Source organism: Leptopilina boulardi, unplaced genomic scaffold (genome assembly GCF_019393585.1).
Source record: "Leptopilina boulardi isolate dan_hultmark-lab unplaced genomic scaffold, ZJU_Lbou_2.1 LbouV2_123, whole genome shotgun sequence".
In the NCBI taxonomy this organism is placed as follows: Eukaryota; Metazoa; Arthropoda; class Insecta; order Hymenoptera; family Figitidae; genus Leptopilina; species Leptopilina boulardi.
The window spans coordinates 269,221-283,103 of NW_026137667.1; the positions used below are offsets into that span (position 1 = coordinate 269,221).

The 13,883-nt window shown below is 30.2% G+C and overlaps 2 protein-coding genes across 2 annotated transcripts in view; one reads left to right on the top strand and one right to left on the bottom strand.

The window, feature by feature from the left end:
* LOC127289002 (low affinity immunoglobulin epsilon Fc receptor-like) overlaps positions 1 to 13,883 on the bottom strand; it is a 146,972-nt gene that overhangs the window by 130,558 nt on the left and 2,531 nt on the right. The window lies entirely within an intron of this gene.
* The window catches only part of LOC127288964 (dipeptidase 1-like), an 87,741-nt gene that overhangs the window by 65,314 nt on the left and 8,544 nt on the right, over positions 1 to 13,883 (top strand). The window contains exon 2 of the mRNA XM_051316689.1: positions 11,590 to 11,919. Within this exon, the coding sequence (XP_051172646.1) occupies positions 11,590 to 11,919 (330 nt within the window). The remainder of the gene's footprint in view (positions 1 to 11,589; positions 11,920 to 13,883) is intronic.

Below are 13,883 nucleotides of genomic sequence, written 5' to 3' on the forward strand. Positions count from 1 at the left end.
ATTTATTAAATTTTTTGCATCAAAAAATGAGACCGTTTCGTGTATCATTTCTAAAAATGATACACAAAACGATCTCTTTTTGATATAACTTATGTGCATCAAAACGTTGCAAAGATTTGATGCAATTTTTGGTCTGAATTTGATACTTTTAGGAAAACTGTGAAGAAGTAAAATTAAGCAGCGCCTACATTCAACTATAGAATATGGTTTACAGCCACAAAACCCTTAAAAGCCAAAAAAGCATACCTGCAGAAACAAGTATATAATAATAAGCGTAAAACAAGAAAAATATTGCAATTTAGTTAGAGTTATTTCGTAATAAACTATAACCGTATTTTCAAAGGACTCGAAAAATGTTGATTAAAGTTCATCCAGTGCTTGGTTCGCCTTTCAACCTCATAGAAAAGTCGCCAAGTTTTTCTTATATTCAGAAATTTTTATCTCATCGGACCTATGAGAATCTTGCCACTACAATGTCACTTTACTCCGGCACTTATAAACGATAAAAATAACTCCAAGAGGAGAAGATTCTCGTGTATTACGCACAGGAACCATTCAATTTCATCAAGAGCGCTCTATTTTTTCCATCTTATTTTCTGTTGCTCAATTCATTCCGACTTGAATTACTGATGGCTATCAGATAATTTCCAATCGAAACGAACATGAGGAGAAAGCTTGCAATCACAGCACAACCCTTTACTCCCCGAAATGGAAAAAAGTACTTTTGGTTAAAGAAGCAAATATGGAAGCATATCATTAAAAAAATGTTCATCCTTTTCTCCCCTTATTTTTTACACGTTCATGCGCTGAAACAATTGCATATTCATGAATGATATTTGCATACGGGAGCAGATAGATTTCATTTTTTTATTTTCTCCTCTCATAATAAAAGAAATGATGAGATGAAAATATCAAATTCAATTGTTTTAATTGTTATTTTAACGAGATACTCGACTTTGATGAGGATTTGTCGATCACTAAACGTTTCGAGGTGCATTACTATAATAAATGTGTTTTATATATACAAAAGCAATAATATAACGAATTTATCAATCATTCCTGATTATGACTCTTTTTTCTATTGTATTTCATTTGCATTGTTGAGAATATAACGAATATTATTTCAATAAGATTTCTGAAAAATATAAAATATCTTTAAACATTGTCTATTAAAAAATGTTATAAAATCGAAAATTTCTGACATTTAAATGTGAGTGGTATTCTTAGGAATTGTAAATTTAAAAAAAGTATAGTAAACGACAATTTGGGCAAGACAAACGTTCCGTAATCGAGATATACAAGAAAATGCTTCTAATACTAATTATGGTAATCCGAAATAATCGTTTGGGGGTTCTCCTTTAACTTTTTGCCACTGACACTGTAGGTTTCAACGACGCCTCGACTACATTGTAACACGCGGGCTAACATTTTCTGCAACTACAGGACTGCACATACTTGTTATCCGGCTAATTACAAGCGGCAAACAAGTGCGCAGTTGGCACAGAAAAAGAAAAAAGAGCGAATAAAGTAGGATGTACAAAAAAGAAGAGGTTGGAAATAAAATGACTCTACGGTCACGGTACCTTGCAAACGAAAACCACAGAAATAAAAGAGTTTTGCTAAATCGAACTATGTATCCAGTGTCTCTTTTCACACTTAGTACACGCTTTATATTATGCGGAAAAACTACTATTCTAGGGTTCAATAAAATATTCAAATCAAATATTTATATTTAATATGAAATTACCTACTGTCACGAAAGTAACGTGTATTTAGAGGTTCTGTTGTTGAAGCAAATGAGTTGAATGCGTGAAACAATATTCATTCTTACATAATTAAATTAATTAAGTTTTTTGAGTAATTCATATTTTTAATACGAGACCAATAATAAATTCTATCAACTGTCTAAAAAGTTGGATTTATTTTTTTTTTTATTAAAAATTTCAGAGATCTTCGAATGTAGAAATAAAACATTTTTGAAAAGCAGGGTTATTACGTAAGAGGAAAAAATTCCGTGTACTATTTTATTTTTACGATTTTATTGGAAGTTAAACATATATTTTATGTAAGAAACAGTGAAGGATGCCTTAAAATATAAAGAGAAAAATATAAAATGTAAAGGAGAAAAGAAATGGACTTCAAGACGAAATACACAGATTTAATGCACGTCTCACTGTCGTCTTTGCGACGTAGAAACGAGAGCAGACTTGCTTGGAAACCAAGAGTCCGTCCAAGCGATTGAATTCCAAGTATTGTCAAACATCGAGTCGAAAAGAAGAAAGAAAAAGGGCGATAGAAAAAGATTACAGGAGCAAAAGGAAAAACGAACTCCCGGGCGCACACACAAAATATTTTCAATCCTAAAGTTTCTTAAGAAAACTTGCCGCATTGGGTCATTTTTATCTATACTATACTCTTCTCTTCTTTCCTCATTATTTATTCTTTTCCTTTGTATGAATTTTCCATATTCGCTTATTCTATAGTGTTAAAAAACAACTTAAAAAAACGATTTTAAAAAATAATTTTTAACTACATAAATTAAAGTTTTTTTATGAAGAAAGTATAAGAATTTTACTTTTTCGAGAGTATGAAAACCTACAGAAAGTTTTATTAAAAATATAAAAAAAAGATAAAAAATATTTAATAAAAATGACGTAAATTTGGATATTTTAAAATGGAAACCCATATAATCGCTCTCTAAGCTATAATAAAGTTATACGTGGATGTGGTATAGTTATTTTGCTTTATACTATACAAAAGTTATGATCCTTTGCTTGTTGGTGCAGCAGAATCTTTATTACCAGCATAAAGTCGTTTATCCACGTCCGATACTGCTTTGACTGGGAGTTATTATAAAGAAGTCCCCAAGTTTTTAGTATCAATCGTATTGGTAGTCCGACTCTTTTTGAGTATACTAATCAACTAAATTTTCCTCTCATTTCTAATTCTATGAATATGTTTTACAATTTAATTTGCAAAATTTTAGCTGAAAAATTTAATTTCTATTTTTCATATCAATACTAAAAATAAAATTTAATATTGCTCTATTTGACTTTATGTATTTGCGAGGGGGAATTTACTCAGATAGTCAAGTGTACACTCTTCCTGTAAAACTTGTGTAATACCGTGTAATAATGCGTTATTACGGTGCTGTAATAACGCAAAAAATCTGTAATATCTCTGTAATAATGTGTAATACTCTGTAATAACGTGTAATAACTTAGTAATAAGGGTAATATGAGGTGTAATACCAGTAGTCAAGTGTACACGTTTTTAACTAGTAAATTCCCCCTCGTGTATTTGTTTATTGTTTTTATTACTTGACGCTAGCTTTCTAGGTTCCAAAAAATATTGCATTATTTGACACTAACTTTATAGTTTTCAAAAAAAAAGAAAAAAAAATGACGAAACTTTTATGGACATTGTTCAACGAATCCTATTGAGCAACATACATAAAAGTTTGTCTGCATATTTTTCGCAGGACAAGGGGAGATAAAAAATGTGACTTTTCGCACAGTTTCAAACTAAGAATCTATTTAAAAATATGTAAAACAGCAGGTTAGACTATTCGTTCGTAAAGAGAGAGAGAGAGAGAGAGCTTTTGCCTAGTCCCAGAAAGCTTTATTCCCATGCAAAAAGTTTTGAGAGAGGTTACAAAGACGAGAGAGGGGTGGGAGGAATAAAATTTAATATTTACGACAATCACAAAGATCGCTCGCGCATAAAATGTGTTTTGTTCGTTGAGGAAAATCATAATTTCAGCACGAGACTGAAAAAAAGAAAAGTTGGCATTTTTTCAAAAATTTTAAAAATCGGATATCATTAATAGTACAGAAATACATAATTAGACGTAAAACTCTATATGTGGGTAATATGCAAACCATCTCTGAAGAAAAATTTGTCTCGTTAAAAAATAATCCAAGTTAGTTTTTTTGTTTATTTAAAAGATTATGTTAATATTACAATACGACGCCAGTTGACCCGACAAAATCTAAAATACTCTGCAGAATATTTTCAATTCAGATAACTCTAGTTATAGAAGAAGAATTTTAGAAGTGAGGGGCGTGAGTAAAATCCAATCTTTAATCAAAATTCGTTGTAGAGGTCATAGAGAATGAAGCGCGCGTCGCCTATTTCATCGCTTATCTCGATTACGAATTCTTCGCTGAAATGTCGTAGGTACTCACATATAAGAAAGAGAATTGGAATCTCAAAGATTTTCCAATTCTTCTTACTTTGTAACTTTCTATTTCCCGTCATACCTCATTTATAACTTTCATCACCTTTTTATCGCATTCATTCACAACTTGACATTTTGATCCAATTATCAAAATTAATATACATACCTTTTTTTAAACCTTCCATTTCACAGCAAAGATAACTCTTTGCTATTATAGAAATTTACTAATATCTTATGTTTGCATTGCAAAAATTTTAGTTTAATTTATAAAACCAAACTCATTTTAACAACTATTTTGATTTGAGATCTATTTTTAATGTAAGATTTTCTTTCTATTGTGATTCTTTTGTTGAATTATTCAAAAATATTCAAAACTCTCCCTATCTCTCTACGTTGTATATTTCAAATCTTTTAAAAAGTTGGAATATATACTTGAAAATAATTTTTAATGAAGGAAGAAGCAGTAATTCCATTCTCAGAATAAAGTAATCTTTTTTGTGTATGCGACCGACATTTAAATTGCACCCAGATGAATTATCACTTCCGTATTTTGCATTTTTTTTCTCCAAGCTTGCTCTGTGGGCTCTTCCGGATTTGTATACTCCAGGCAAAAGAATAGCCACTTAAAGCATCAAACAAATTAACCTAATTAAAAGTTCAAGTTATATATGTTGATATTCGCGTACCTACATCAATATTCCTTCTCTTTTTCAAATCACAAATTCTTCTTACACAATATACTACGAAATTAGAGGGGGTTAATATTAGTTTTTTACTACTTTAAAAAATATATTATAAAGAATAAACATCACTGTTATTTATGAGAGACGAAAATTTTTGAATTTTAAATAATGACTTCTTAATCTTTGGTTTTCAGAATCAGTTATTAAAAGATGAAATAAATATTCAGCAAAAGTACGCGTATCCAAAGTACGTAAGCTCTCTTGTTGTTGCAATACTCAAATAAAAATTCCACATTTAAAGAAAAATACATTTTCCGCAAATCGTTGTTCCCTTGAAGCGAATTCACAACCCAATAAAAATAAAGAGAACGAATCGTTATTGTAACTTTGTGAATAATAAAAAGAATACTTTTTTTTCTTCCCATCTGCCAGACTTAGAATTTATATATACATATACATAAATTTATATGAAACTATCAACTCTGAGGAAGAAAATATCACTCTTCGGTCTTGACTAAAATCGTAAAACGAAAAGTCAAGTCAAGGTCAGATCAAAGCCGATTTAATTCAAAGCCATTTCAAGATTAAGTCAAGGTCTACTTAAGATCGAGTCAACGTGAATTCAAGTTCAAAGTCAATTCGATTTTTTAAATGAAACTTTCGCAATATAACAATCGTTAAAGCATTTTTCAAAAACTCGAAATGAAATAGAAAAAATATAATCCTATCTCGCGACAACTCTCTAAATATGAATCAGTGAAAAAGTCACTGGTCTCAAATCAGTCGCTAAATTCTAGCTATTTGAATCAGTGGTTTTCACTGACAGTTAGTGACATTTCACTGGATAATCAATTAATTTGACTGAAAATCAGTGAAATGTTACTGATTCAAATAGCTAGAATTTAGCGACTGATTTGAGACCAGTGACTTTTTCACTGATTTAAATTTAGAGAGAATGATTATACATATTATGATTGTCCCGTTTGGCGGAATCGAAGGTCCACGAAAAGGGTTCAATGACAATTGATAGTTTATATATATATATATGGTCGCAAAACAACTTTTTCATTGCAATCAGTGTTATAAAAATGGAAACTAAAAAAGGTGGAAGTGAATGAAATAAACGAGTCGTCCGAACTAGTGGCACACGCATAGCAGCGCGAGAGGGGAATTCCGGCAATAAAGTTACCTACCCCCAAGCGATAAACACTTCTAAATCCAGGCCAACTATTTGTATTGTTGCAATACTGACACGCCGACAGCGATAACGACCGCTGTATTGTACATTGCGCGAGATACATGAGTCTAAAGTAATCCGCGAGTGAAGGAAAATTATTGTCACATTTTTCTTTTGTATTTGTGAATAATAGTGACATAATGCGAGGACATTTTGTTTGAATTGTGTCCTTTGAAATATCGTACTAAACAATTGAAATTTTAATAATCCCGAGAAATTGAGTGAAAATCGTTTCCTCTCTGATTAACGTCATTCTTTTTAATATATAACTATTTGAATATTAAACAGATATCCATATCATTTAATAAAACAAAAAGAGAATGATACGACTCGCAAAGTACAGAAATTGAAACACAAAAAATGCCTAAAAATAGAAAAAATTAATCAAAAGATATAAAAATTTTTTTCAAGTAAAAGAAATTTGACAATACGTAAAGAAAAAAATCAGTCAAAGAAGCAAGCACACAACGTCTACATCATAAGGTTTCGTGACTAAACACCAATATCAAATTAACTTAACTTTTCAAGTTTCATCAGTCTTAATTCTCAAAGTTCCCAACAATCCCTTATCATTAACTCCCTTTGCTTCAACTCCAAAAAATTGCGACTTCTGTAGAATCCCGTTGAGAGTTAAAATCTAACTCCCTTTTTTGTAGATACACAGTGCGTAATTTATAATTCAATTTATATGATTAAACACAATTTTAAAGCATACTATAATAGCATAATGATAACAAGAGAGATAAATGTTTTCAAATATTTATAATTCATTTTCTTGATCATAAAAGTAAACCATTTTTTCAGAGAAAACTTCGATACGAAAAATCACGAAATTATTCATAAAATATTTTACTTTTAAACTTAAAAGGTCTACAAAGTAGATGTAAATTTTTTTTATTCAACTATAAAACTTTTTTATGAATTCGGAAATTAATTACTATAACTGCAAGTTAAAATTTATAATTAATTTAATTCAGATGGGATTTTTTTATTAAGTAGTATAATTTATATTTATAATATTACACCTTCTCTAATAGAGTTTTCTGTTTAATATTATATATTCTTTACGTGTAAAAAAAGGTAAAATATAAAAAAAGTCATTTGCATATAGAAAAAATGTTAGCAGAAAATTCTTCTAAAGAAAACTGAGATTTTTTTGATAAAGGCATGCGGGGGGTCACATTCCTCTCAAAGCTTGGGTTCGTGATCGTGACGAAAATCGTACTATAAAAGAAGCAACATTCCATACCTATGAGTCAACAAACACACGCTTCAGGATTGCAAAACTTTTCTCGTATTGACGTGAAACTTTTCAAATGTACCAACTATAAGAGAAAAACACACGGGTCTCTAAAACAAACTTCAGAAATTAAATTACAATTGGATATAAGTGATATTATTCTATATTATTAAATTCTACTTAAAAATTCATTCCTTTGGGTATTATTAAACTCTATCTGCGATTTAGATGCTGAAGAGTTTTCTCAATTTAAGCTAAAACTAATTGATTTTTATATACCTAATTGAAAATAAAATTCTTGATCAATAAAATTGAAATTTGACACAAATTGAAACAGGTTTGACCTATTCACTGTCTATGGCCTACCAACGTCAACCGCAAGATTAACCACTTAATTATGAATCCAGCAATTTCATATAGTGACCTCGGTTTTGTTAGTGAATCCTGTCCGAATTGCGTCATTCAACTATATGAAATACGGAAATTAATTTCAACTTGTTGATCATCTTTTTCAGTTCCACACAATACATTCTGTTCTACACCAAAAATATATCGGCAAATTATTATTACCAACTATGAAAATCAAATCCTATTTTAAAATACGTCTAAAATCTAAAATTACATTAGTTTTTAATCTTCATTTAGGAAAACTGAAACTTGTCTGTTATAGTTAAAAGTCAATATCAATTTTTTGCAAGTTATTAGCTTATTGTATTTCCTTTGAAAACTCTATATACATATACGTTATTATTTCCTTCAGAAAAATAGTTTATTGGTTTCAAAAGTTTCAAAAGATTTTATTCCCTTTGAATGAAATGACGACGACGTTTTTTCGAACGCCGTTTCATTCCTCATACCTCATTTCTTTTTCGTCTATTTTAATACGACCTTTTATTACATTCACCATTTGGAGCGCCGCCAATTCTTGTTCTTTTTCAACTTGTTCTTTTGATATCCTGTCGTCTTTCTCGATAATCACTTTCTCTTTTGCCCTCACTGCGCTAATAGCATGTCACACTTACTATTATATGAAGAAGTTAAGATAAAAACTCGACACACAAGTGGCGAAAAACGAAGACAATTTTTTACCAATTTCTTACAACTGCAAATTCATTGGAAATACTTGAAATTGAATTCTTTCTTTTATAATTGAAAAATTAAATGGAAGTAAAACACGACAAACCTTAGTTAAATTTAATCTAAATGCGAATTACCGACACAATTCAAATTAGGCAATTTGAATATATAAAAATGCCGAATTGAAATCAGCTTACCAACTTGTGTGGTATATGTAATAAAGCTGCTTTGCTGAATTTGAAAATTTTATAAGGACAAAACCAGTCGTGGTTTCAATAAATTCATTAAGACAAATTATAGTATAGCAATCCATATGAATTATGCTTATAGACCTGTCAAGAAAACGACATGTCGAATAAATGAATTTACGATCATCGCTCCTTATAACAATATGGTTCCCATAAATAACGCACACTTCACTAAACTATACAATTTTCCTTGAATATTTGACAAAATTAAATTATAACATTTTATTATATGTATTTTTATTTATCTCACCTGTGTATTATTAACATTTAATTAGAGAGAAGAAGAAACAAGAAAACAAAAGATCGATATTAAATTAAGGATAAAACTTGGAATACATATAAAAATTGATCGCAAAGAATGGAGGATAAATTTCAACCCATATTTCATTCTTCTTGACTTTTCAACTTTTTCAACTACGACATCGCAAAGTTATTTTTCTCGTGACCAGTTTGTTTCAATGAAAAACTTGCAAACATATCGTAAAAGACATAATATTTCCCAGTGACACTTGCTTTTAGCTTTTAAAAATATTTTTCCACCACGTGTTTCCGTTTTCAGTCGAAACAAAGTAAAAATGTTTTTTATGAATTTAATTGTCATTTTTAAATATACGTCACTTTGCATTTTTTGCCGTTTTCCTAATTACGGTTATAAAAATAAGTTAGTAATAAAAAAAATTAGTAAAATAGTACTATGTACCTATAAAGTTAAGAAAAAAAGAAAATAATATAATAATTATTAATTTTTCTAAAGTTGGCAGACAATATTGAAAATTCTGTTGAATTCTTTTCACCAGATTAGCCTTTATTAAAAGCGCAAGTCTGCACCACCATCTTGGAAGATTTTTGCAAATGGCTTATTGTGAATTCTAAGACTAAGTGAATGCGCTGCTCATTTTCTTTTTAATCAAGCTGTTTGAAAAACGATCAATCATATGACGGCTCAATGAAAACGATCAATCACGCCTGTTGGTAGTAATTTCAAAAAGTACGCGACGAGAAAACTAACTAATTTTCAACTTTGGAAAATAGAAACCGAACATACAACCTCTATTGGAATATAAACTCGCATGATTTGCTTATAGAAAAAAAGTTTCTTATTATCCAAAAAATTTTTATTCTAAAAATATTTTTAAAAATATTTTTACGTCATAAAATTAAGAAAATAGAGAAATTAAATTCCTAATAACTATATTTTTTAAAATAAGCTTAAACTAAACCAAGTAATTAAGTTAACGTATGCAGTCAGACGTAAATTAAAACTAGTAAATAAATTTAAAAAAGAGAAGAAAAAAGAGAAAAAACAAAAAGAATTACCCCATTTACTCTGACAACAATTAACGAAACAAACACAAACACACCGAAAAATTTATCCTCAAGGGAGAAACTTTACCCGAAGCCGAAATAGATGGAAAACTTATTCTGCTGTTTTCAAGAACGTGAAGCTATTTAATATACCTATAATAACAAATTTGCAATTCCCTTTTTATTGCGTCCTAGCACTATGCACTGAAAGTTAAATTAAATAATAATATTTCTTATTATAATAATTATTGCACGTATTATGTAATATAAAAAAATATAACTACTAATTTAATTATAAATTAAATTATTTATTTAAATGAAATACGTTCCTTTTCAATTATATCCCGAGCTAATGAAAGCAAAATAATATTCAATCAGTTATTCTCAGTGAGAATGCGAGAGTAGCTTAGCAACTTTTTTCAGAGCACTTATATACATTCAAGTGTCGCCATTTTGCTCTGTAGGCAGAGTTGCTTTAGTAACCGTAGGGCTATATCATGCGCCAGAAGTAAACATCATAAACTATTCGCAAAGCCGAAGCGGAGGTCGTCGAGACGAGGCTGGCAATATTTGCAAGTCACAGAGTCCCGAGTGAATTATTCCGGAAAAGCTTCAAAGCTCTGCCGGATACTTGACGAATATGGACTGAGAAGTGTAGCTCTCTCTCTCTCTCTCTCTCGGTTGTTGCGAAACGAGTTCCAGCTCGCGCGAGACGAATGAAAGAGATACAGTAGAGGGTTGACGTGGGAGTCCAAGGTTTAATCTCTCCCCCCTCTCTCTCGTAATCCCTGCGATGACATGTATACACAAATATAACCTGCCCAGTTATATGTTTCTGTATTATTCAACAACATCCTGAACAACCTCTTCATATGCGCACAATAAATTGTAAATGTACATATATTTTGTTCTCACGAGTCTTTTCAATAAATAAAGGTCAACAAAAAATATATATATGTATACCCCATTCCATTTATTAATGCATATATAGCCGCAGAGAAAATAATTCATCTCTATTATCAACAAATTTCAATGGCCATTCTATTCAATAATTCAATTCTGATTATATATGTCGGAAACGTTTATAGTAATAAATACACTATGAGGTGTTATATTCTAAAAACAATAATCAATAAAATATATAATAATTATAATACAAATATTAAATGAGATTAAGTCTGCATGACAAAATATAGGAACGTATGACAATAATTAGTCCAAATAAAAGATCCAAAAAAATAACTAATATATATTATTGCGGACGTATGATTGCGACTTAGTCACAAATTAATAAATAGTACTCGCAATCATGTTTTATTAATAAATACATAGAAGCATAACTGTAATATTTGATATAATTTAGTGGTATCTGTCCCTTATCCGTACCTCATAGATCAAAGCAGGCGGTGCCAAGTCGCTTCACGGCGTGTGTAAAAGTAGTGCTTCAATTCGATTATGACCGCGACAGGAAATTTCGAAATTAAATCATTTTATAATGATTTAAATAATAATAGTTAATTTCAAGTAATTAACTAAATTCTAAATAATAAATACTAATCTACGTAAAAAAGATGATATATTTTGTAAAAAATTAATTTTCCTATTTCAATGGTTTGCAGGGTGATGGGCACAACAGAGTGTGGACGGCGACCTTGATAACCTTAACACTTGGAAGCTGGATAGGCAAAGTTGGTCCACGACCGGCAGACGGAGAAATTGCATCTCTCACATCACCGAGAGAGCGTCTAGAAACTGTGCGACAGGTGTTATCTGAAGTTCCATTAATCGATGGCCACAATGACCTTCCCTGGAATATCAGAAATTTCTTGCACAATCAACTCGCTAATTTCGATTTCGATAAGGACCTGCGGCAGGTGGCACCATGGAGCAAAAGTGCCTGGAGTCAGACTGATCTCCTCAGACTTAGACAAGGAATGGTCGGCGGACAGGTATTCGCTAAGATTTCAAAGTTCTGACAAATAGGATAATTTTAATTATCTATCCAAGGAAATATTTCGAGCGACACTAGGAATAAATGAGAAAAATTTCTTGCAAGGATTTACGTTAAAAATTGAATGAAATCTTGTTTCAAATAAATTTTATTTCGGTTTAAATATATAAAAATTTTATTTTTGTTAAATTAAATTAAACAAATGAAAAACAATTGAGACAAATATATTTCTATTTAATTGAAATAAATTTTATTTGTCTCAAATAACTTTTTTGCAAATTTCAGTCAATATCTGTAAGCAAATCTGATGTCAAGTAGATTACTTTGCGAATGGTCAGACGAAGACACTAACTCTAACAATAAGTAAATGCGAGGATATGAATAGTCGGACGAGCGGTGTACTTCTAAATTAAATTGTATTGCTGGATTTTAGTTAAAAATTAAACAAATTCAAAAAGCCTGCACAAAATTGATCATTTTCTTATCATTAATGAGAATCATAGAAAAATGAAATTGAGAATACAAAATATATTTTGCTAGTTTGCTACTGCAAAATAACATGCTGTGCAGCTGCCAACTTTCTTTCTTCGATTTCCTATATGCTCTACATTCACAGCATCCTTGTACGTTTGGTACTCATCCACTATACATAATGCAACTAGCTAGGCCGCATAGCTCGTACCTTCCAGCCAAATGTGCAACGAGGTAATTTCCTCTATATGTATATACGATAATGTACACGACTCTTACAAAACTTCTTTTTGTATGTTTACCTTTTTCAAAGATTATCACATATCCATATCTATTTATTGATTTTTTCATCAACTTTTCTATCGTGAGACACAAAAAAATACAACATTTACATCAAAATCACCCTATTTTATTATTTATTATTGTATAATTGAACTTAATTGAAAATTTTAATTAAATTCACTTTTATCAATAAGTTTTTAACTCACGAAGCAAGTTTAATTCTTATTTTCTGCCGTTCAGATATAATTAGAAAATTTAATCAGTTTCCTCACATTACTCCCCCCTCTCTCTCTCTCTCTCACTCTCTAATAGGTGTGCGGCTATTATCCTTCTAGGCTGTTGGAAAGAGTCGACTTCGATTAGTCGTTAAAGTTAATACCTCCTTCAGTCCTGATCTCTTCAGAAATCGAGAATTTCGAAACTTCTCCGCAAAGCAAGTTAAAACTAACACACACGCAATCCAAGAAAATCCCTTCTGTTACAATAGTTTTCAATTAAATTTATTTTATTGTGTAAATATAGTGGATACTGCCATTTTTTAAACTTTTGACATTGTTGTTGTTAATATTTCCAATTCTCTAATATCTATTAAAAAGATAAAATTTAAATGGAAGAAAATTTTTTATTCCAAGATAATTTTTGCATGGAGAAATTCATGCCGGACTTTGAGAAAACTTGTTGTCTCGAGGGTTGCCAGAAAATAGTTTAAGATAGAAAATGGATCTTCAAAGGTCGACAGGTTAACTCGGAAGCGACCTCGCATTTACATAATTTACACGTGTGTGTTTGCAGAAGAGCAAGTTACACGAAATTTTCACGGTACAATGTAAGCCAGTAATCGACGCATTGAACCTATTCATAGCAAAGTTCAAAAACTTGAATCAAAGTAGGACTTGAAAACCAAAAATTCACTATAGCGTATATTAATAACAAGTTTTACGATTCTTAAATGACAGCTAAATAATAAGCTATTTTGTTTCATTATATTTTATTATATTACAAATTTTATTTTTTTAATTTTGATTATACTTGTGTTTTTGTAGATATTTAAAAATGTTAATTAAAACAAGAACTTGAACGTTAAAATTGAATTTTGTCCAATTATAAATTTACGCAATTTCATGTGAATAAAATTAATTAACGTAAAACGAGAAAAGTAATTAATGCGAAATGACATTCAAATTTCGTTATAGTGAAAAAAAAAATAAT